The sequence below is a fragment of the Acipenser ruthenus genome, chromosome 7, assembly GCF_902713425.1.
Source record: "Acipenser ruthenus chromosome 7, fAciRut3.2 maternal haplotype, whole genome shotgun sequence".
NCBI lineage: Eukaryota > Metazoa > Chordata > Actinopteri > Acipenseriformes > Acipenseridae > Acipenser > Acipenser ruthenus.
In genome coordinates, this window is record NC_081195.1 from 53653728 (window position 1) to 53680201 (window position 26474).

General features: G+C 37.4%; 1 protein-coding gene across 1 annotated transcript in view; it reads right to left on the reverse strand.

The window, feature by feature from the left end:
* The window catches only part of LOC117415851 (CUGBP Elav-like family member 2), a 151444-nt gene that overhangs the window by 101112 nt on the left and 23858 nt on the right, over positions 1 to 26474 (reverse strand). The window contains 1 exon segment of the mRNA XM_059027286.1: positions 21621 to 21656. Coding sequence (XP_058883269.1) covers positions 21621 to 21656 — 36 coding nt within the window.

Consider the following 26474-nt stretch of genomic DNA (forward strand, 5'->3'; position numbering starts at 1 on the left):
CCAAATCATGACGAAAGCAAAACAAAGACTAATCGTCGGGGGGAAAAAACAGATTTTAGCAATCAAACAAGAGGACGGGACTGTCATCAATAACTGTGAATTGAGAGTCGAAGACTTTTACAGAAAATGATATCAAGATGAAAAGAGCAACGTAGCAGATGACGAAAACGAAAAACACAACCCGAGGAAGAAGTTCCAGACGTGAAACATGCTATCAAACATATGAAGACAGGAAAGGGACCCAGAGAAGACGGCATAATGATTGACATCATGAAAGAAGGCGGTGAAGAAATGACAAAAATACTGTCACATATTTTTACAGATTGTATTAAGCAAAAGAAAGTGCCAAATGACTCGAACAACGCACCGGTGATACTTTTACATAAGGAGATAAAGAAGACCTCAAGAACTACAGACCTATTAGGTTACTTCCTATAATCTTCAATTTTTTTACCAAGATACTCACCAACAGACTTCAAGATAAATCTGACTCGGCACAATCAAATGAGCAGCAGGATTCAGGAGTGGATTTAGCACAATGGATCATCTTCAAGTTGTACGGCAAGTGATTCAAACCAGAGTATGAACTACCACTTTGCTTAGGATTCATCAACTATGAAAAAGCCTTTGACTCTGTTTACACAAGATCTGTATTTAGCTCTCTGAAAAAATATGGAATTGAGAAAACGTACAGAGACTTGATCAGCACCATTTACAAGAATGCAACATCCACAGTAAGACTCCATAAAAACAGCGACAAAATCAAGATTATAAAAGGAGTTCGTCAAGGAGATACAATTTCCCCACAGCTCTTCACGGCCACACTAGAAGACATTTTCAAAAGACTGGATTGGGAAAATAAGGGGCTGAAGATCAATGGAGCCTACTTGAATCACCTACGATTTGCTGACGACATCCTCATATTTACAACGTGCCCAGAACAATTACAAACAAGAATACAAGAACTACACAAGGCTAGCATCAAAGCAGGTTTGAAAATGAACCTGAAGAAGACTCAAGTCATGTTCAATAAATATACCACTCCACAGGCAATTGCAGTCAATGGGATCAAGTTTGAAGAAGTCAATAACTACGTATACTTAGGACAGTTTTGGCAACGGAGAACCAAATGTGCGAAATCAACAGAAGAGCAAAAATGGGCTGGAGTGCCTTAGGAAGATAAAACATGGTTATGAAAGGAAAGTCTTCGACCAATGCGTACTGCCAGTGCTAACTTATGGAATGCGAAACCTGGACCCTCAATGCAAAAATGACTCAGAGATTACAAACGACTCAACGGACTATGGAAAGAGGCATGCTGAGAATAACAAGAGACAGGAAAAGGAAGGAATGGATAACATCCCCCGGAGCACCATTAAATCCATTATTAAAAAATGGAAAGAATATGGCACAACTGCGACTCTGCCTAGAGAAGGCCGTCCACCAAAACTCAGTGACCAGGTAAGGAGGGCATTAGTCAGAGAAACAACCAAGAGGCCAATGGTAACTCTGAAGGAGCTGGAGAGATCCACAGCTGAGATGGGAGAAACCGTCCATGGGACAACTATAACCCGGACGATCCACAAAGCTGGGCTTTATGGAAGAGTGGCGAGAAGAAAGCCATTGCTGAAAAAAACCCATATCAAATCCCGTTTGGATTTTGCCAAAAGGCATGTGGGAGACACAGCAAACATGTGGAAAAAGGTTCTCTGGTCTGATGAGACCAAAATTGAACTGTTTGGCCTTCGCGCAAAACACTATGTGTGGCGCAAAGCCAACACTGCTCATCACCCTGAGAACACCATCCCCACGGTGAAGCATGGTGGTGGCAGCATCATGTTATGGGGATGCTTTTCATTGGCAGGGACTGGAAAAAGACTCACAGCTGTAATTGCTGCCAAAGGTGCTTCTACCAAGTATTGACTCAGGGGGGTGAATACTTATGCAACCAACAAATGTTTTTTTTTTTTGTTTATTAACTTTTGTGTCACAATGATGATGATGTATTATTTATAGATAGATAGATAGATAGATAGATAGATAGATGGATAGATAGATATACTGTACAGTCGCATCCTCAAAACTTGACTGTCAAAATATCTTACCTTTAAATGTAATGTGTCAACATTCATACAATTCAATATTTTAACTAGCAGCCTTGTTTTTGAAGAGTTTTTTCCCCCTTCACAAAGATTTTTATTTAAAGGAATGCTTTTTTCAAGTTTGATATTCCTGAAGCTTTTTAACCCAGTTTTTTTTTTAGATAACACATTCAGCAATTATGAAATCTGAATTAATCCTAACAACATCTGGTCTTTTTTAATTAGCTCAAATCCTGCCAATGAATAAGTCATTTAAAAAAGTTTTGTTCGCAAGTCTCCAGGAGTGTAACTACTTCTTTAATCTAAGTTTTACTATGTCCTTACTATGTCCTTACTATGTCCTAACTATTGAACTGACAATCAATGAGAATAATCTTCCAATTACAAAAGCTAGATTCAGGGCGGTGTTCCCCTTAGTCCACTTGATGACATGTCAGTGCTTGAAATTTGCACAACCCTTAACCGTTAATTTGTACTAGGATACAATGGATCAGAAGCTGCACACTCCTAATAGGGTCTGTAAGAAAATATCCCATAAGGGGGAAAAAACTAACAAAAGCGACAGCACAGTAAATTAGTTCACACAACAGCAAAATGTAGTTAAACTGCAGGCTGTTCCCTAGCTTCTGCTACAAAGCAACAACACTTGTGTACATTTATGAAATAACTTCTGAGCAATACAAGGGCAGACAGTCCACAGTACATGTATGTGGATAAAGCTAGGAATTTCATTAATTCCTTTAACTTTATTTTTTACTGAAGAAGACCGCTGATCAAAAAGAACAAAGTACTTGTGAATGCATTATGCACTAGTCAGAAGCAGTAGCAATCCTAAAACAAATTAACTCAGCAGTGTGGAGTAGTGGTTAGGGCTCTGGTCTCTTGACCGGAGGGTCGTGGGTTCAATCCCAGGTGGGGGACACTGCTGCTGTACCCTTGAGCAAGGTACTTTACCTAGATTGCTCCAGTAAAAACCCAACTGTATAAATGTGTAATTGTATGTAAAATAATAATGTGATATCTTGTAACAATTGTAAGTCGCCCTGGATAAGGGTGTCTGCTAAGAAATAAATAATAATACCAATATGCTGTCAAGTAGTTCCACATCTTTCTGTATTATTAAATGTTTACTGATTAATGAAATGACCTAGACTAAGGCTCCATTTTTACAAAGTCCATGGTCGATCACAAAGTCTCTAACATGGTTTGACAGGGAAAGGTCAATGCCCATTGGCGACACAAGGGAAGGAAATATCTGATGTACAATTGTTGTCATGGTAACCCCTAAAGCTTTGTACTCCACTGTTCACTGGTCATCACTGAGAGCTGGCAAACTACAATTAACCTGTTAAAGTCAAAATAAGTACCCTAGCATAAAAGCATAAAATAATAAAAACAAGTAAACAGTATCAAACCACAGTGTATTACATCCTTCTTAAGATGATTCATGGTGAAGTGGGTTTTTCCAGTTATTGTGAAAGACAGTGGCTTATAAAAGAATATGAACACACAAAAATATGCCCCTTTGTTATTCATTTTCAGATTGATTGTTTAGTATTGAATCTCATGTGTGTTGTTTTAATAGATCAAGGACGCACACAACCCAGTTTTCTTCATTGAGAAATTCCTTTTGTATTCCTTACTTCTAAATGAGATCACAGACAGAAAAGAAGCAAGCTCACCAAACAAGTAAATTCTTTAGCTCCTGCTTTTGGGAGACCATGGTATATGGGTACATTATTTCATCTGCCTGCATGCATTAGGCTGTGCTTGGGTTCCTATCAATAAAAGAGGGATTGAAGACTTTTCTCTCTAGTGTATTTGCTCTAAAACTCAACTCCCCCACAAACATTATTGAACTGTTTGCCTGTACTGTATTCTCTCTATATATTCTGTACTACCCATTGTAAATGCAAGTCACATCCTAGAAATGTCTTCCCGTTGTTTCTTTTGCTGAAGAAGCATATCAAAATATGAATACCTTTTTTTTAAGATAATTTGCAATCAGCACAGGGTATAAAGAACATATTTTACTTATTGATCACATCAGGAAAATTCATAGTATAGCCTGTATATGCATCATTTCAGCAACCTGCACTTACAAGGCACAATGTTGTGGTACTGTTACCACAAGACTTTCAGACACATCTACCTTGTGAGACTCTGTATTTATTGTCCTAATTATAATTGTCTTTTAATGAATCCCCATCTATTTTAATTGTTCCTATTAATTTAATTCAGAAATGCATTTGTCTGTTCTGGGCATAAAGGGACTCAGCAAAAAGATACAAGCCTTCAAGGGTTTTAGGTGTTGTTTCCTTTCAACCTGATAACTCCTTTTCCCACCTGTTTCACAGAAGCATCAGACTAATTGCTCCCTGTCACTCACACCACTGCAGTATGTCACATGTCCAGAAGTATTAATCTAGTTTTCTTTTTTCAGCTTTCAAGATCATGAGATTTTCTGTTAATCATATACAAGGCATTGCCTCTACCAGATCAAATAATTACATTGAGAGCTTGTAAAAAGGGTTGAGGCCCTAGGTTCATGAATACCTTATTTTAATCCATGCACAAGACATCAGGAAATGCATCATTACTGCAACTAATAGCAGCAGTACTGCTAAGGATAATGCTTTGGCGTTTATTGGTCTATTGCAATGTTATCTGTAAAGATATATGGAATATTCAATATGCAGCTATCTTCATAGGAAAATGAACCCTTGTCACTTTTTATTAAGTGGTGTCTCACAGCCTAAAGCCAATGGCCATTTTGTCAAGTGTTGTAACAGAGAGATTTTCTCTCTTACACCAATAGCTTATTAAGCACAGTTATCCTAAAGAAAGTGTTTATTCAGAACAACCTATGGTCAAAAAATAAATATATTTGATGGAAATAATTAACCACACAGATTTTTATATTTCACAAGTCCTGAATAGATTTGGAAGCAGCAATCAATTGTCCTCAGCACAGATCTCTGGTTTAGTTCATATGTTGGACATGTGAGCTTTGAGTGTTCTCTAGCCTGAATTCTCACTGCCAAACTGTAAATCTGAAATCAGTAATCTAAGGCAGACTGGAAGCTCCTCTCATCTATTGAGTAGGTAAATCCCTTGAGCTAAAATGCCATGGGAACCAGTGTATGCTACTTGGGGGCAGATGGAGAGGAAACAGACACAACTAAAAAATAAAACAGCATGCAGATCTCAGGAGAGTGGAATAGACAGATACACAGTGAATACTTTTCATTAAAATATGATGCACTTGCTGACATCTATGCAGTATATATAATGGCAAGTTATCTTTTTTATGGATTAGATCATGATAGTGATACATCTGCCCTACAGATTGTAAAGAGGTAGAAAATGTCAAGAAGATGAAGTATAACAGGGAGCAACTAAAAGCAGGTGCTGCACATACAACAGAATAAAGATTTTTTAATAGAATATATACTGGGTGATTGTAATACTGGTGTGACATTTTACAATGGAATCATCCTTGGGGAAATATCCATTTGTAAAATACGAACAGCATTATATATACTTTTTGTAGTAAATACAGTAGGGGTGTGTAGCGGTGTTGTGTCACGTGTGGGTATCCGCTGAGAAAACAACAAGAGACGCAGAGGGTTTGAACTTGCAAATGCCGCTCAGGCGTCCAGGTTTTATTATTTACAAGCAGTTGTTGCAGTTGTAGTGTTGGTGGCTGCCCTTAGGGTACCAGCAATGGTATACCAGGGGTGTCCAATCCTGGTCCCGGAGGGCTGGTGTCCCTCCTGGTTTTTGTTCCAACTGTACCCTAAATTAATTAATTGGACCAATTAAGCTTCTACTAAGCACTTAATTGGTCCAATTAAGTAATTTAGGGTACAGCTGGAACAAAAACCAGGAGGGACACCGGCCCTCCAGGACCAAGATTACCCACCCCTGATATATACAATGCAGTACATAAATATACAAAATGCAAAACAAAACACTGTGCAAAAACTACTAAGAAAACAAAAGGTGACCATGCAGTGGTTGTGCGCTACCTCTGCTATACAGGAGGGTCCTGCAACAGGAAGGCTACACAAGCATAAATTAAATAAACTCTTAGCAGACGCCCTTATCCAGGGTGACTTACAATTGTTACAAGATATCACATTATTTTTACATACACTTACATTATTTTTTACACATTATTTTTACATAAAATTACACATTTATACAGTTGGGTTTTTACTGGAGCAATCTAGGTAAAGTACCTTGCTCAAAGGTACAGCAGCAGTGTCCCCAACCTGGGTTTAAACCCACGACTCTCCGTTCAAGAGTCCAGAGCCCTAACTACTACTCCACACTGCTGCCCAATTGATTGTCAATTGTTCAATTCACATCTGGTCACCTGCTGCACACTGAGTTTCAATCGGGCACACTGTTTTAGAAATCCTTTTAAATGATACAAAATAAAACACAATATATTTTATATATAAACCACCGCCAAATATACATACATGTACAACGGCAGGCCTCTCCCCCTGCCACATGGTGCTCATCTTTGGGTTCACAACGATATGATACATACCTCAACACATATATAACGAACAATTGTTTGTCTTTGTTATTGTCAGCTTGCACAATAATTTCATAAGTTGTATTTGCTTTGTTTTAAAGTAGTAATGTAAAAAGGAAAAACAATTAAATGATTACTTTTCATAGGTTTTTACAAAGGAAGACACGGACAACATGCCCCACATGTTGACCTGTTCCTATCCAATTTTAAATAACTTTAGCGTAACAGAGGCAGAAGTGTTAAAGGGACTAGGAGCTCTTAAAATAAACAAATCCCCTGGACCGGATGAGATCCTCCCAATAGTACTCAAAGAAATGAAAGAAGTTATTTACAAACCGCTAACCAAGATCATGCAACAGTCTCTTGACACAGGGGTTGTACCGACAGACTGGAAAACAGCAAACGTAATACCGATCCACAAAAAGGGAGACATAACCGAACCAGGTAACTACAGACCAATAAGCCTGACTTCTATTATATGTAAACTTATGGAAACTATAATAAGATCCAAAATGGAAAATTACCTATATGGTAACAATATCCTGGGAGACAGTCAGCATGGTTTTAGGAAAGGGAGATCGTGTCTAACTAACCTACTTGACTTTTTTGAGGATGCAACATTAAAAATGGATAATTGCAAAGCATACGACATGGTTTATTTAGATTTCCAGAAAGCTTTTGACAAAGTCCTGCATAAAAGATTAATTCTCAAACTGAACGCAGTAGGGAGTCAAGGAAATGCATGCACATGGATTAGGGAGTGGTTAACATGTAGAAAACAGAAAGTACTGATTAGAGGAGAAACCTCAAAATGGAGCGAGGTAACCAGTGGTGTACCACAGGGATCAGTATTTGGTCCTCTGCTATTCCTAATCTACATTAATGATTTAGATTCTGGTATAGTAAGCAAACTCGTTAAATTTGCAGACGACACAAAAATAGGAGGAGTGGCAAACACTGTTGCAGCAGCAAAGGTCATTCAAAATGATCTAGACAGCATTCAGAACTGGGCAGACACATGGCAAATGAAATTTAATAGAGAAAAGTGTAAAGTATTGCATGCAGGCAATAAAAATGTGCATTATAAATATCATATGGGAGATACTGAAATTGAAGAAGGGAACTATGAAAAAGACCTAGGAGTTTATGTTGACTCAGAAATGTCTTCATCTAGACAATGGGGAAGCTATAAAAAAGGCCAACCAGATGCTCGGATATATTGTGAGAAGTGTTGAATTTAAATCAAGGGAAGTAATGTTAAAACTTTACAATGCATTAGTAAGACCTCACCTAGAATATTGTGTTCAGTTCTGGTCACCTCGTTACAAAAAGGATATTGCTGCTCTAGAAAGAATGCAAAGAGCAACCAGAATTATCCCGGGTTTAAAAGGAGCTGCCTCTGTCTCCACCACCGCTAAGAGCAGAGCAGCAGGAGCTGCCTCTGTCTCCACCACCGCTAGGAGCAGAGCAGCAGGAGCTGTCTCTGTCTCCACCACCGCTAGGAACAGAGCAGCAGGAGCTGTTCCCGCCTCCGCCACCAGTGGGAGACGAGCTGCTGTTCCCGCCTCCGCCACCAGAGGGAGACAAGCTGCTGTTCCCGCCTCCGCCACCAGAGGGAGACGAGCTGCTGTTCCCGCTTCCGCCATCAGAGGAGCTGGAGCGGGCTCTACCTCCTGTTGCCAACAGGGAAGAGGAACTCTGGCCGCTGCCACCCTGGCCGGAGGTTCCTGCACTGTTGGCCACGCCCGAGGTTGCCGTGCTGTCTGCTGCTCCACCGGAGGGTCCAGTGCCAGTAGTTCCGGAGGGTCCAGTGCCAGTAGTTCCGGAGGGTCCAGCGCCAGTGGTTCCGGAGGGTCCAGCGCCAGTGGTTCCGGAGGGTCCAGCGCCAGTGGTTCAGGAGGATCCAGCGTCAGCGCCAGTAATTCCAGTGCCGGCGGAGGGACCCAATCCAGTGCCTATGCCGCTAGGGGCGGCCAACCTGCCTGGGCCAGCTGACGGGTATCCAGGAGGGACCCGAGAAGGGACAATAAAGACATTGGGTTTATGGGGTAGACCGGGGGTTAAACGGGCACCCCCTTACATAAGCCCAGGGGTCACCACGGGGGTTAAACGGGCGCCCCTTTACAGAAGCCCAGGGGTAGTCACAGGGGTTAAACGGGCACCCCCTTACAAAAGCCCCATGGAGGTGAAGGAGTGCTGGGGAGTGTTGGGGCTAGCGGACTCCAGTCGGCAGGGTGCACAAGGGGGGAGGACTGGCCCTGCCCGTCTGGTGTTTGACAGGGGTCGGCTGGTCCCCAACATTTCCTCCCACCCTCCCTCCCAAATCTGGTGGAATGGGGGGGGGGGGGGGGCCGTTGAGGGCCTGTATGTGCTAAGCACATAAGGGGGGTGGAATGTGGCAGAATGAGGGTACTGGCCTGTGTATTGTGTGTTTTGTAGTGGTGGTGGGTAATTAAAGGGTTAATTCACCAGCACTTTAAAAACATGTGAGAATGTGGTGGAGGGTTTAATTGATTAATTGGGTGTAAATTGCTGCACAGGTGTGTGTATATAAGGGAGCACTGAGAGCACAGGTTTAGTTGGTGTTAGGATTCTGGAGAGGGTAGATCTCTGATCCTGTGTGTGCGAGATCTGTTTTTGTTTAAACTGTTTATTTTGTTTGTTTTATTTAATAAATACGTGCCGTAGCGCTTTTCCCTGCACATCCTGACTCTGAGTCTCCTTACCCCAGTCAGCCTGTCACTCAACCTCACATAAGCCTCAATTATAAGACATGCATTATTCACTTTCTTCAAAAACATTAACTGGCCAATGTGTCTGGCCTTTAGAGCACTTCTTATAACACCTGTTGAACTGAACACTCTGTCTGATGGCACACCCGTGTTTCTGTTCGAGTGGCAGATTTGCAATCTGCATTAATGTCTTGGCACCTTTTCAAGTGGGTGGAAAGATTATTTGCATTTCCAGCAGAGTTTATTTCTTTGCGGCATATTTTATAAATCGCATGTGATATATGTATCAATCTTGTTTCTTTTTTCATTTTGATAAAAACCAAAATTCTCACAAACTTGTATTTTAATCTTCCCTGTATAGGGTTATCTTTGTTTTTGTCTGACACTTGATCTCCTGCCATCCTAGCAGTGCGAACTTAAAAGTTTTTCTGTATGTGTTCAGTGGCTACCTCTAATACAAGTTGAGAGTGTATTTCTCGCACACGCTTTACTGTTTCAGGCCCGCGAGCAAAGTGAGTGCAGGTCTTGATTACAGGTAGACATACACTTATAAATATATTGTATTAGAAATCATGAAATCTAATCATTCTATCTTTTATAGAAGATGTTGTGGTTTACATGTTTAGAATGCTTTGTCATTGACATTCTGAGTACTACACTCTCAGTGAAATTCTAAGTGCAGTTGCTGCTAATAGGTTCCAATGGGGAAATTCAATTTGACAATGACTGCGCTTCAGTGATGTAAGCAACATCTGTCCCTGCAAATACAAGAAGTAAAAGTGACTGGTTACACCCCTAACATGCAGCACTGTATCTCTGGCTGAGAGCAAGGCTATTGTAAATAACAAACATTTTAGTTTGGAGATACAGGCACTTCTTTTTTTTATATCAAAACATCAACTTAAGATGTTTCTTCATTGTTTGGGAATTGTGTAGTTCAATGTTCTTTCCTGAGCCAGTGATATGTACTGGCATAACATGTTTGGCATAAAATACTATGACTTTTTTTCAAGAGATTTGGCTTGAAATCATAATTCAAACTGTTTTCTTGTCAAAAATACCTAATATTTTGTAAGCTTCATCCACGCAAAAGGGGAAACAGAGCTGATTTAACAATTACCACGTTTCGGCGATACGAACTCCAAGGATCCATTAAAATGATGAAGTTAAAAACGACAACCTGAAGTGTGAAATGCTACAGAAATTGCTACTATGTTGAGTAGAGGAGACAGACTTACTTACAGAGGGGGCTAATCCATTTGAGCCGCCAAGGCAATATTTCACATTTGATTAAAAACACACTGCTCCGTGCACTTGAGAAACAGTGTGGCTAAAAAAGCAGACGAGGCCTGCATTTGAACCAACCTTTCCCATCAACCTGCTGGGTTGTGGCAGAAACATTAATCTTTTTTTTTCTTTCCAAGAGTAAATCATCTGTTAGGAAATCACTCCTTTTTATATAGAACTGGAGGGAAGATATTCCTGCTGTGGGATTAAAAGAAAACTTCTGACAAGGATGGCTCTCCTGTCCATATGGGTTCATCAGCAGCTCACATCTCGTTCCGGGGGAGTAGCCTTGCAGTCCACAGAGGAGATGCTAGTTATATTATGAGTGACTCAAGTGAGAATAGTCTATTCCCTATTTAAAAACAACATCAAATGATGTATACCCTTCGTTTACTGTGCTGTTGCAGCTTAATGAAATCGCTCCTTTTGTACACCTACAGGTTTCACAGATAAATATCTGCTCTATCTGGGATTTGGTTTGCCTTTTGATACACATTTTCTGTGTGAAAGACATCTAACATAGAATGTCTGTCTCACCATCAAAATCTTTAAATGTTCAAATCAAATGTTTTGCAGATGTTGATCTTTCAAAAATAATAGACAAGTAAGGAAAAATATACAATGAAACAAGAAGTTATGAGGATGTTTTTGTACTTGCATGTTAACCACAAAGGACTTCATCTTCCCTCACACAGAATAAACACCCACTTATTCTTTTTCAAACTAGGTAATTATATTGGAGTATTTTAGTCACTCGTTGAATTATTCATACGGTCATTCTAAGAGTAGCTAGGTCTTACTGTACAAGGTAGAACAGCAAATTATTTCTGCCTACATGGGTCAATTCCCTCCCTGGGGCCTTGTGTTCTATGTAGCAATAATGTTAGCCTTAGTAGGCTTATAAAACAACACAGCTGGGGTTTTCTAAATAAATCTTTGGCAAAAGCCTTCCTCTTTTTCATTGCTTTGTTTAATACAAACAGACATAAAAATTGAACATTGAAAAAAGGCATACAGTAAAGCTAATAAACCAATTATCACAAAGTATCCCTCAATGGTATGCTGACATAAAAGAGAACAGTTCACCGTGGAAGGTTGCAGTAATTGATACCTTACAGCACCTCATGGGAAACTGTGTGTCCAATGTTAATAATAAGCTGCAATAATGAATAAACAGGTCTACAAAGGGGAGTAAAACACCTTCATCAGGAGGAAGTCTCTGGCTGATGAACAATGGGTTGTGGTGCTTTTTAGGCAACATCCATCCATAACTTAAAACACTTGTTAGTGCTAAATGTATAAATATATTAAATGTATTGCACTTATTTTATTTTTGTATTAAGTGCGTAATAACAAATGGTACAACCAGAAGGGGGTTCCTGGCTGTTTCGACTTGATAGACAATATATTGTACCATTCACTTGACACATTTCATATAACAAATAAATCTCACTTCAAAATCCCAGAATTATCTCAAAAGTTCAGGCACACGATTTTCAAAAGGTTTTATAGCACTTGATAGGGTGATTTAATAAATACCTACTTTATTTAAGGAATCACTGCTCCTTGCTATTACAAAGAATAGGCTTCCATTGAACAACTTTAAGGAAATGATGTGCTGATCTAGTTTGCCTTTATTGTTCATAATATGAGAATGCTTACAAATTATCAGTACGATGTTGCCAGATATTGTATAAACAGAAATCAGCCATTGTCTTGAAATGTAAATGCCCAGATTCATATTTTGGGGATTTTTTATGTGTTTCAATAAATTAAATTATTTAACACTGGCAATGCAAGCTTAAATTTTATATTTTAAATGATATAAAAAGCATATTTGTTCTCATTAATCGTACCATGTTAAAAATTGCCTCTGTTGAAATTATATGTATAAATAAAAGAAAAAGAAGGAGAGACAGGATTTGAACCATGTACTGCGGAGTGGGCTACAACCTACAACATTACCATTTACAGAATGGGGGCAGAATACTTAAAAAGCAATAGACTTTGAAGAAGACTTCACTAGTGAGTGGGAGACCTGCCCCAAAGACAAAATTGATTTACAAAAAAACTATATGTGCTAAAAATACAGTACATACACACATAGCGCCACTCAACTGAATCATTATAATAAGCTAATATGTTTTTTTAAGAGCTGCTACACTTTTTTGCTTTGCTATATTGTTAATGGTGTTTTTTTATATTTATTATACCATAAGTCTCAAATGTATTTTAAACTGTAACTTTCATTAGACTTTCCCATTTTAGCATAGCACCATCTTAATTAAAATACAATGACATGAACCTGCATGACACTGACAAGTTTGTTAACCCTCTTAGGAATGCAGCTAAATCGAAAATATTATTGTCTTACAATGGTATGACAACAGCATTCCAGTCTCCCTTTTTTTCCTGTTGTAAACAGAGTATATGTTTGTTTTTAGTAAACCGTAATTCCCATTCGTGGTTAAACAAAAAAGCAACAGTGCATTCAAAATATGCTTTGTTGTTATTACAGTATAAAAGCATTAGGCACTGTATAACAAATAACATACACTAAAACCATTGTAGATACAGCCTTATTATGTATAGTCGGGTGTACATTTATATTATTTCTCCACTATTTTTTATGCAATGCCCCAAAAAGTTCAAACATATGTGCAGTTAATTATTTACCATATTAATATATACTATATACTATATACTAATATGACTATACACTATTGTTTTAGAATAGTACAATGTATTTTGCAAAGTAACATAATACAAATCCAGCATTTGAGTTTTATTCTTCGTTTTATCTGCACATTAAATTATATATTTTTTTATGCTGCACATACTATATTATGAGCATATAAATCTCTATATTTCTCAGTTTTAAGCATAAAGTGACAAGCATGTCAATGAGTTTATCAGAAGAGATTTCATGTGGAGTTCAGTATGTACTATTGATTATACCTCGAGGGTGTTAATTCCTGAGATAATGAATATTTTTATATCGACAGCACTGTAGAATGTTAAACAATGCTGATGTCATTGTATTACTTTTATGCTTCATAGTGGATTTAAATCTGTGTCACGTTTACCTTTTTTACATTTTCTAATATCTGTTCCTAATTAATATCCCATGTTCAGAAAATGAAGGTTCACCTGAGATAATAGCACCTGATATAATGGTCAGGGCATCCCTAACCAGGGATACTGTAATAACCTCAAAGTGTGACTCGCTTCTAGTAATAATATCAGGATTAGATCAAGTGCCAAATGTACAAACCACAACCTCAGCTTTAAAGAATTTCCAACAACTTTTTTTTTTTTTTGCTTTTCTAAAAATAATTTTAGATCTCTACAGGGCTTTCTTAAAATTATAATAAAATATGCTGCTTAACTCAGCAGCTAACATTTGAAATCTACACCAAAAATCACATTCTGCCAAACATTTAATCATACAACCAATCTTAGGAATAGATCATAGTTGCCCAAAGCAGTTTATAAATGCCAAAAGGTATTTCAAGTGATCCGGGAAGATAGGAAACAGCACAACATGGTCCAATAGATCTTACAGGTATTGTTATAACATATATGGATATGATACCAGCTCTTTAAACCGGTAATAGAAATGGCACTCCAGGTCATGCAACTACTGTATGTGTAAGTGGAAGTTTTCCCATTTGCATCAGTGGAGAAGAGGAGAAAAAGGGGATCTGATAATATAAACGAAATCTATAATCCAATTATGCAGAATACTTTTTGTAAGACTCTAAATAGTCAACATCTGACACCTGACTAACCCAATCACATACTTCTATTTTCTCAAATTGATTATATCGTGATGACAGGAGTAATTTATTTCACAGATGAGTCATATAAATTAGACTCTATTCTATCAAGCTTCACAGTTAATCTGGCTCAGTGAAGAAGAAGAGAAAAAAAAACAATGTCACTTCTATGGTATGTATTCACAATGGCCCAAGAAAAGGAGCATTTTAACAGTGGCATACTCTGTGATGTCAATCTTCAGAAAATCACCAGCAAAAGCCACAATCAGGTACAGAAATCAATTCAGACAGCCAATGCCTATCTAAAGTCTTTATGTCTGCAATTGTTGGTTGAAGCTTGGGAACATCTGAGGCTTCATTCCAATTACCTATTTTATTAATAGTGCCTTTTCATTTTTTATAAAGTAAAATCCCTTCTAGGAATGGAAATTTGACCGAAACAGTGGACTGGAAGTGGTGAAAATCAATAACCTATGACCCTAAAGTAGACAATAGGCCAACAATCTTGCATAGCTGATTTAGTCAGATTTCTTATCAGGGATCTGGCTACTGACTGACAGACTTCTTAGTTATTAAAAAGTAATCTAAAAAATGGTGCAAATCCCCCACCCCCTAAAAACTACCAGTTTTTCGAAAGGAAGGTGGCATGTTAATTTCGTTTAATGTCTGCCTAACTGATTGCACTTAAATATATAGGCCACATTCACAAAGCATTTAACCCAGCACAAATCATTTGCAGGGTTTATTTATTTTATTAATTAAATATGTTTTGTTTAAAGAAGCAAAAAAAAGTGCAAATGTTACAGAACTTGCAAGAAACAAACAAAATCCACTTATGGAATGCTAATTGAATGAAAAATTATAGATTTTTAAAAATTCTTTACTTCAAAACTGTATCAATAAAGTACTGGTGTAAATGCTAATTTTGAATATGTTCATATATATATATATATATATATATATATATATATATATATATATATATATATATATATATTCCTTGCGTATTTACATATTGGTTCCAGCATCCCCTCCAACTATTAATGTTGCCAAGCATTATGGAAATTGTCATTGTGCTTGTTTTCCCACAAGACTCCAAAGAAAATCAATTTGCCATTGGGGTGCATGTGTGCCACAGGCAAAGAGCACTGTCAATATATATTTGAATCTTGCATTCACTTTCAGTTTTAAATCACTTGGGAGATTTGCTATTTTCAATTTTATAATGTCCCAGTGGTTTTTATTGAGTTGTCTGGGAAATAAACACTGGAATATCGGATTGTTTTGAGTTTTATTTTGCTTTATCACAGGCCATTTTTATCTATTTTTTTAAATCTTTAATTCATGTGTTGAGCTAAATTATGCCATTCTTATATATATATATATATATATATATATATATATATATATATATATATATATATATATATATTTAAACTACATGAAAATCTTGTGTTGTGACTACTTATCCCCCATGGTCATGATATATTATATAGCCAACACGTTGGCAATGTCTTTTATTAAAAGGCTCTTGTGGTTTAACCTGAAAGTTATAAATACTTGGGTATGTACATTATCTCGACCCGTGGTCTTGTCCCACAATCCTTCACTATAGTCATAATGTACCCAAGTGTTATTTATTGCTTAGATTTCAAGGTAAACATATTTATTGAAATAATTTAACTACAAAAGGAAGCTGCTGGAACGAAAACGTACACATACATTGTCACATCTGTAATATAATATTAAAATACAGAAATGGGTGCCATATAGGACAACAGCAGAAGGCTAGTGGGCGAATTATTATAATCAGGAAATATACTACTTTCCAATTTAAAGAAACCCAAGAGACTGTAATATAATATTTTGAATTCCAATATGAGTTTGTAGATATTGCAGTTTAACTGGTGAGCATTAAGAATTCAGCTACAGCTGGCAAAAATCTTGCCCTCTGATTGGCTGTCCTTTATCCATCCAAAAGCAATTGAGGCTACACAATTGAGTACACATAGACATGATTAAGTACACTCTCTCTTGACAAACCAAACAACAACCAACAGATAAAACAGATACAGAGAGATTCAGCCTGTTATCTTTCAAATGTCTGACTGCCAGTGGAAGAAGCCAGTGATAGCAGTGTAATACTAATACTAGTTTATAGTCTGCAGCAGCAGAAGGCTGCAAATACAGTCATGAGTCTGCCCAGAAGCTGGCAACATGAAGTATCTTATAAAATAATTTAAATGTCCACACTGGCCATAAAAAACACAAAAATTATATTTAGGTTACAAAATAAATGTTGAGTATAATCGAATAGTGACATGGTTTTATTATTTAAATACCAACCATCAATGAAATAAATGTAATAATAAAAAAATAAGAAATTAAAAAAAAAAGATATATATAGTAACTACAACATCCTTGAACATCTTCAGGTCTCATTATAATTATAATTGTCGATCATTTTTGAATACAGCATTGGGAACAATTGGGAATTTTGAGCACTAATGAATACTATTCACTGGTTCAATGGTGCTAGGTCAGTAATTATAAGTTGTTTTCTCTGTGAGAACATAATAACTATAAATGGTTATAATTAACAACCAATTCTTCCACCGTGCCAATCCACAAACTAATGTAAATGTTTTAAAAAGTCACGAAATGCAAACGCTGAATTTTCCAGTTAGGAATGAGTTATGAATATGTTTCAAATAGATGATTCATGCAGCTGGGAATAAAAAGTGAATTGTTGACAAGAATTGAAAAAACACTTGTATAAAGTTCTGTGTGTCTGAGCTCCTGATAACTCTAATTATTTCAAGGCCATGCATTTGAAATATGCAATATGTAATATATAGTGAAAAAAAAGTGTCTGACTCTGTCTCCCTGTCCAGCTCTCTCTCTGTCTTCCTTTCCACCTCTATCTCTGTCTCCCTGCCCAGCTCTCTCAGGCATCCTGTCCAGCTGTCTCTATTTTCCTCTCTCCGTCCAACTCATCTCATCTAATTGCGACTTGGCCTGGACCATTCAAAATAAATTCCCCCGCTCTGTTTTGCAATACACTCTGGAAGTTGCAGTTGTTTTGTAATGCACTCTGGGAGTTGCAGGTGTTTTATAATGCACTCTGGGAGTTGCAGGTGTTTTGTAATGCACTCTGGGAGTTGCAGTCTATGCTCTGCTGTGACGTAAAACTGCAGGTGCTGCTGGGACAACAAAGTAACAAATAGAAAGTCACATAAATTCAGCCTATAGTGTGGAAAAGAAAATGGGCAGATAGTCAGTGATAAGCGCCAAAGTGCTACTCAAATGTTTTAAATTCAGAAGTGGCGGGGCTCAAATATTTGAAATTGAGAAGTGGCGTTACTCCGTACCAGTGAGTACCGCCCCATTTCCAGCACTGGTAATATAGCATAGACAAATGAAGAGTGTTCTGGGAATTTGTTTTTTTTTAGATAACCTAGCCTTGTGTCATTTTATTGACCAAATCCACTTTTCTAAAAACCAAAATGTCTGTGGGTTATTGACTTTTTCTACCACATCTTTAGAAAAAGGAAGAAAAATAGTTTACTGTAAAATTAAGCATTAAAGGGGAACCCAACACAGAAAAAAAATCTAATAAAAAATACTGATAACGCTCCACATGGCAAAAACCAAACTACAAGTTAAAAGTAAATCACGGATTGTATCGCTGTCTGCAATGTGAATAGTAGTAAATGTTGGATTCGTTCACGTCGTGACGTCACAGTAAGAGATCGCAGAAATAAAAAAAAGGTTCAAGAAAATCCACACTTAATCGCTAAATTACCTAGTTTTTAAATTGGAAATTGAAAAAAGACACATCATATCGTATTTCTATGATATCAAAGGATAGTTTATTGTGAACATATGTATGGGTTTTTGGGTTCCCCTTTAATATTAGGCAACTATAATACAACTGACAATGGGGCAAACCTCTAATGCAATAGCAAACAACGATTGACCCTGATTGTGACGAAAAAACACGGTGCAAACTGCCTTTGTCCTGTAATGCGATTTTGGTGACTTACCCCGTCCTTTTCCGTCTGCTTTAGTGCCAGTGATCGGCATAACTTTCAGGGTGTGGCTTAATTTGCATGTTAGCTTTGAGCGATTTTTGTTTGTCAGAACAATGTCACTTTGGAGACGTCCTAAAAGCTGTATTGGAAAGACGCCAGTAATACCTAAACCTTAGGGATACTATGAAAAGTTCATCCTTCCGAATAATGTATTTGATTAACAAATAACTAAATATGTGTTTGCTGTACACAAATGTACACATGTTTATTCCTTTCTTCAGCACTCAGTGCATTTGATCTGTTGTATGACATTATTTATATTCTAGCATGCTACGTCAGAAACAATGTTATAAGTACCTCCAAATGAGTGTAAATGACTGATTAGACTCACCCTTGATAGACATTTGTACTGCAGCCAAAATGGAGTGGAAGGAACTCCACAGATCATTTATGTAATTTCTTTATCATGTTCCATTTAAATATTAATAATAGACTTCATGACCAGAGAAAAGCTTTTTGTAGGTCACACATTCATAAATAGATTTATAAAAGTAAGTCATATAGATTTTTATTGATCCCCTAAACACATGGAAGCGTAATATTAAGGTACAGTTATAGCATTAGTCTTATCATTCCAATACTGATCAACATATATTGAATGCAGTATGCATTTGTTATAATTATATGATACTATCTGTTTTACTTAAAGTTTTACATTAATGTAATATAGTACATATCAAAGCTTGAAGCCTTTATATTATTATGTCATCCATACATAACCTACAGTATTTAGATACTGATACTGAATGTAATTTTGTAAGAGGAAAAAGTGTAATGATTGTAATTCTGCAAGTTGTTTTCAAGTTGTAATCAAGGGTGTCAGTTATATCATTTTTGAACTGCCACTAAAGGGAAATGCATTACTTTTATTGACTAAAACATTTTTCAATGACACTAAGAGAGACAAGTTAGGCAATTCCAACTCTGTGCTACTGAAAGCTGTTCTTTAAACACATTTGCTGTGGTATCCTTATTGAGAATTTAACAATTGTAGTGCTATAATGTTGTTGTCTCAGCTAGGTCCCATTTGTAAATCAATTACAAACCTTGAAGGCTCTTTTGCTGTGCAAAATTCAATAGTTAAAATAAAAAGGAAAATGGCCTAGATCAAAGTGTATTTTTTATCTTTTGACAATTTATTCAGAAACTATATGGGTTTAAAGAACAGTAGTAATATGCTGTCATGGAATCTTCAGTCTGTTATGACTGAACATGGTCTGTGGGAAAAGCAAGGTGGTCTCCATCTTAGAACAGTTTTGGAAGCACTGTCCTATGTAGCTATTTTGGTTAATGTCTTGTTAGAAGATATAGAGTACTAATCTTTTGATTTAAACCCCTTAGTCTCATTCTACATAAATTAAGAAATAGGCATAATTCAATTCGGTCATTGTGAACTTGAGAATACCTAAGAGCTATCATTCTTATAGTTACTGAAGATTCACACCAGATCTGTTCTAAGGTAGAGCCTGTTTTTTTCCAAATGTTGTTCAGATATACTCTGCTGTGAAAGACTGGAGAATCAGCATACTCCATATATATGTTACAACCAAAGACCGAAAATCGGACAAATGCTGTCATTGGCCGTTGCTCTTGGGCTCTGACAACAGCGCCCGTCATTGACATCAATAGCCGCTCATTTTGGGCGATGTTGTTTTCTTAACATAAATGTAGAGTACTTCGGACATTAACCAGCCATTATCAACAATTCCCAGTGAATCTTGGGCAATGTGTGTAACTATGCCAATCTGTAGCAAATACTTCATAACGTGGGACAATAAGCGTTCCACCTGCTGTCTCTTATTTTTAGCAGCATTAAGCCTGGCCAGGCAACACTATTTTTTTTTAAGAAAAAGGTACGCAGAAAAAAAAATGAGCCAGTTGTTTGGTTTTCTATTAGGCGTGTATCCCTTTAAAAAAAGACGTCCTAAGTCATGCTTGTAAAGTTTGTAATCCATTGAAGTTCAGTCAGTATAGTTCATGGAAAAATACAAAAAAGCTATAAATAACAACCACAAAACTACAATGCAGCTGTGTTATTACTGTGTACACCTTGCCCTGCTGTTGGATCTTCATTCCTAAACTGTGATCAGCAAGAATATTATCTCTGAAGAATCATCCTTCTCGATTTGGATTACCAGTTAGACCGAGATTTTTCTTTTTGCATTGTTGTTTCTCCCCCCCCCCCCCCCCCCCCCACTGGGGGACTGGGTATTTTTCGGGATATTTCAACAATGACTGATTTATACAGCATTTAGATTTTCAGGAATATTATTATTATTATTTATATTATTATTATTATTATTATTATTATTATTATTATTATTTTCCAATTGACTCATCTGCTAGTAATCTGTTATTACCGGTTTACTGGTTTTGTGTTTCAAAGCATGTTTTTACTTTTCTTGTTCTTTTCATTCTGAGCATTTGCAAATATTGTGTAAATAAATCTTTTGAGTTTGATACATTTTCCCGTTTCATATTTGCTATTAAGCAGTTCTTCTATTTTCAGTGAGATGTATATTGTATCTCTCTGTTCTTCTCTTATTTAGAAATAATAGTTGAGAATGTATTTGATTTATAGAGCTGTTTGTTATAAATTGATAGTCATTAGTTTCTAAAATGGCGTATGCATTGTTGTTAATTTAAATCTGTATGATTGGTTCTTTTAAATATTGAATACATTTTGTTGAATAAAGCAACAAAGTATTCTAAAATATACAGGGGTTGCTTACCTTTTTATTTATTTTGTTTTACCGCTAGTATATTTTAGTAGTTGTATTTATGATTGTTTCAACATTGACCACCTAGTACTGGGTAATGTCGTAATTGCCCAGTCAATTTGTTATTTAGATCTTTATGACTACATTGACCGATAAAATCGGACAATGATGTGAATGACCGGCCGATGCTGTCATTGGCCGCTGCTTTTTGCCTCTGACAACAATGCCCGGTCATTGACGTCATTGGCCGTAACATATACATTGGATTCTTGGTATCAAGACCTAAATTGAAAGAAAAGCAAGAACATTATCTCAGCCTTATTTTACACATCAGTGTTAGAAGAAGGATGTGCTTACCTTTGGATAGTTCCAGACAGTTCAGAGGGGTCCTGTCTACAGAAATAAAATAATACAAACACATTAGTTCAGAAGAAGCTACAACACCACTATGAAATAAAATATGATTATTGTGAGATTAGTGCTGTAAGTCTTGTGAATTATATAGAGCAGCATGTGCTTGCAACCTATTTCAAGCAGCAAATCATGCATATCTGGAAAGGTTGGTGCAATATGTTATTTCATAAAAGTAACTACTGTATGGAAGATGCTAAATATAAGGTCTTAGAAAAATAGATCAATGACAAGAAAAATGACAAGTTCAACAAGTATTGCCAAAGATACAATGCATTAACACAAAATAACAGACACGAAATAAACAATTATATTTGTGTCAGGTTCATCTACTATGTATCGCTGGCATTGTGGCAGGATGCTACAAACTCTGCAGCTATTACTGGTCCCTCTCTCTTCTCCTCCAGCAAGACCTGCAGTTTCTCCTCTTGGTTCTGGAGCAGAAAGCCCTCTATTCTGTCTGCTTGCTTGAGGCAGTATCTCTCTCAGCCCCCCCTTACATCTCACAGTGGAGGATGAAGTGGGTCTCAATCTCTCCACTGTGGCATTGGGTATATAATCACTCCTCTCTGGGTCTCCACTGTGCTCTATGCCTGCCCATTTCAATAGCCAATTTGTGGTCACTGATTCTGTATTTAGTTAATAGGTGTTTGTTTTTGGGGTTCTTGATGATAATGGTACTTTGCCAGGGTGTATTCTATGTTGAAAGAACTGTACAGGTGGAGTTTGTTCTGGTGTTTAATCTGTTCTTTCCAGTTTTCTACCAGGGCAGAGCTTAGTGTTTTTTTCAGTGCCTTATGTCTGATGGACTCAGTGCCAGGGTTCTCTTGGATATTCATGCCAGTTTTTGAGGAGCGGGATGCCATGTATGAGTACAAAGATTGTTTAAGTGCAGTACCTGAGACTTTGTTTTAGGTGGAACCAGAACTGAATTATTCTTTTCTGTTTAGGGATTAGCAGAGGGGCTCTCCCCAGCTCTGCTCTGCAGCCGTAGTTGGGGGATTCTCTGTATGTGTGCAGGACCTCTTTACAGAACAGAACGTGTATGATTTCTGTGGGGGTTTTATCCCACTTTGAGTAATCTGCACTCATGGTTGTACCCGAGACTTCACTCCCATAAAGCAGGATTGACTGAATTATGCTGTCAAACAACCTGAGTTATACTGTAGTATGCTCTGAGAGCTTTCTCTTTTAGTGTTTTGATTGCCAGATTGTAACCTCCTGGTGCGCTTAATGTGAGGCCAAGGTAGCTGTATGAGAGGCTGTGGTCTATTTCTATTTAATGTCAGGTTGTCTTGCAGACCCTCCTGTGTGGGGGACAGGAGGACCAGGACATCTGCGTACAGCAGGAACTTCTCCCCAGTGTGACTGAGGGACAGGACTGGGCAGATCATTGATATAAATGTTGAATAGAGTGGGGTTCAGGTACAGCCCTGTTTCACTCCTCTCTCATGCCTAAAGGGACCTGTCTGCTTGTCATTAATCTTTACCTTACATTGTATTGCTGAGTACATAGATTGAATTGTGTCATACACTTTTCCACCAATCCCTGACTAGCAGTTAGAGGTACAGTCCAGGGTGCCAAATAGAATCAAATGTTTTCTTGAAATCAATAAAGCAGGTTAATATCTTGCCTTTGTTGGTGTTGTGTACGTGTTAGAGGATTGAAAGTGTCTCCACTCTTATAGATGGGGGTGATGAGCCCATCTCCCCACTGCTTAGGAAAGTGTCCAAAGAGCAGGACAATGTTAAACAGCCTCAGCAGAGCTTCCTGCAGGTCAGAGTTGCTGTGCTTCAGCATCTTATTGATGATCTAATTGGGGCCACTTGCTTTTCTAGGTTTTAATTTGGAAATGTGTTCTCTGATCCCATCAATGGTAATGGGGGTGTCTAGGGGGTTTTGGTAGTTTTAAATCTCTCTCTCTCTCTCTCTCTCTCTCTCTCTCTCTCTCTCTCTCTCTCTCTCTCTCTCTCTCTCTCTCTCTCTCTCTCTCTCTCTCTCTCTCTCTCTCTCTCTCTCTCTCTCTCTCTCTCTCTCTCTCCTGAAACAACATCATGCCCCAAAGGCATCCTTGCTAGTGTGCTAGTGCAGCAGTGTGGAGTAGTGGTTAGGGCTCTGGACTCTTGACCGGAGGGTCGTGGGTTCAATCCCCGGTGGGTACACTGCTGCTGTACCCTTGAGCAAGGTACTTTACCTAGATTGCTCCAGTAAAAAAAAAAAACCCAACTGTATAAATGGGTAATTGTATGTAAAAATAATGTGATATCTTGTAACAATTGTAAGTCGCCCTGGATAAGGGCGTCAGCTAAGAAATAATAATGATTTACTGTCCCAAGCTAAAGGATTTTAATGGAATCAATGCAGCCCTATGACACAGAACATGTTAGAGTTGGTTCACTAAACTGGGTTATACTTTAGGAGACTTGTCTTTTGTAAAACATTAAACAAGCAAATATTGCTTTGTGAAAATATATAAATATCTGGAAATATATGCTTACCCTCCTCTATAGGAACTATGTCTTAAGACCAAATTGCAGTTCACTTGGCAATTGCTTTGCAATTACATTTTTGTTCCCATAAAGGCAGTATCCTAATCAGGAATGATTCAATTGTGGATTACTCTTCTTGCAGTTAATGTGAACCCTAGGAATGAGCTATTCTGAAAATATTCAGTTTTCTGAAAAGACCTACCTTGTCTTTAATTAGTTTGTCCTATCACCCCTTGGATGGGCAAAATTCAGTATTTATTTTTAAGCACATACTGTATGTTACAAGACGGCATATTAAAAAATGACTTCCTTTATTAGCCAACCTTCCATTTGAAGTCATGATATTTATACAGTTGAATACCATGTACTCTGAAGTACCTGAATTTAAGTATTTCCACTCATTAAAACACACTTATCTAGTCTTCTAAGAAGGAAAATGAAATCAGCCCTAGAGGAATGACACAGCACTTGGAAATGGCGCATTAGGCTTCATTTACCCAGATATATTTTAAGGGATAGAAAAATCATTGAGGCTACACTATGAAACCATTGAGTCTTTGCAAAGATACATTAGTAAAGTGACAAATCTTAGAGCAGGAGCTATAAAGCATTTTTAAGTAACACAAGGAAGACACAGATATTCATCATACAGTTGGTGAAAGACATTACACATCTAAAAATACAGCTGATGCAGATCATTAACTACAGCCTTAAAGATACAAATTAGAGTTTGTGGTATGATATTAGATATTAATGTTCTGCACAATAAATAAGAAAAATAAAACATTTACATTTCTGCTTTTGCTCTATGGAGATGTCATCCAATTTGATGAAGTTTCTTTTCTGTAAGCAGTTTAAAAAGCTATTATTAAATGCATGCATATGTTGAAAATGCACAAATGTATTTGACACAGTTATCTTTATGATCGGTATTGGTCAACAAGGTTGATGGGATACCAATTCATGTAGTGACCTTTCCAATACATCCTTGAAAGAGCACATCAATATTTTGTGTTTTCGGCAACCTGATCTTAGATACTGTAATGATTAGCTTACCTGGTAAATCATTGTATTTTGTTATGGGCTGTTCATATGAATAATGATCACAACTTACATATAACTTAAATTGACACATATGATGACAAAGTGAGTCCGCTTGGTCTTGGTTTAAATCAAATGTTTTGTTTAGTAACCCATTTTCTTTTATTCAGTCCAATTATGTTCTTTCAAATCACCGCTCAACTCTCTACAACAGCTCAAGAGAACTGAAGGGGGTTGACCTCCATTCCCACTGCCAAGCCAATGGCCTCTTTTACCAATGAACTCTGCAGTAGATCTTGGCAAACTACAGTACCAGCCCAGCAAACCTGAACTCACCTGGCACCAGGCCAGTAGGGGACACTGTAGCATGGGGAGGTGTAACAATCCTAAAGAGTTCCCCTGAGAAGATACATCAAGGACACAAACCTGCATTCACTGACTGTATGCAAAATACCTTCATGACAGGTCTCTTTTTGGATGTGCATGTATGCAGTACCATTGCAGAAAACACATACCACATGTGTTTCAACTTCACTTGTGGTGTTTTAGTGTGAGTTTGAAGTTTGACATGCATTTTTTTTAAAGTTATGTTCAACAAAATAGGCAGTAATAATACTGTAAGTAAGAACAGGAGATACAGCAGATAACGCATACACGTGTGTTTGTTTCTATAATGACTAACCTTTGACACTTCTTGACACCGTGTTAGTTATTATTGATATTGTATATAATTGAACACAATAAGATTTAGCTGTAATTAGGTACAATTATAAAGCGCTTGTTATTACTTTATGTTTTAATGACAGACTTCAAAAGCCTGGAACTTTTAGTTTAATAACTGAAAATATATATATATATATATATATATATATATATATATATATTGTGATAAACCTCAGGGCATGGTCCTGAATGGGAGATATGTGAGGGCAGAGATTTTGTTAGGACTTTGTCCGTTCACAAAATGGAGGTCCCAATAGGACTACAGTTTCCAAAATGGTCGCCCACCACAAACTACACTACCCAGGATCCTTACCAGGTAATTAAGGTATGTCAGCACACCTGCAGGTGATCAAGGGTAATGACCAGCCCTATAAAAGGAGCAAACTGACAGCACCATAGTGAGAGGGGAGTAGAAGGAGTTTGGTGCTGTGTGTTGAGAAGATTTCTGTGTGTTCTATTGATTTCTGGATTGCAATATTGTGTATGACCCTGGACTGTTTGGATAACCCTGTTGGCTTTCTTGACCCTATTTTGGATGACTACCTG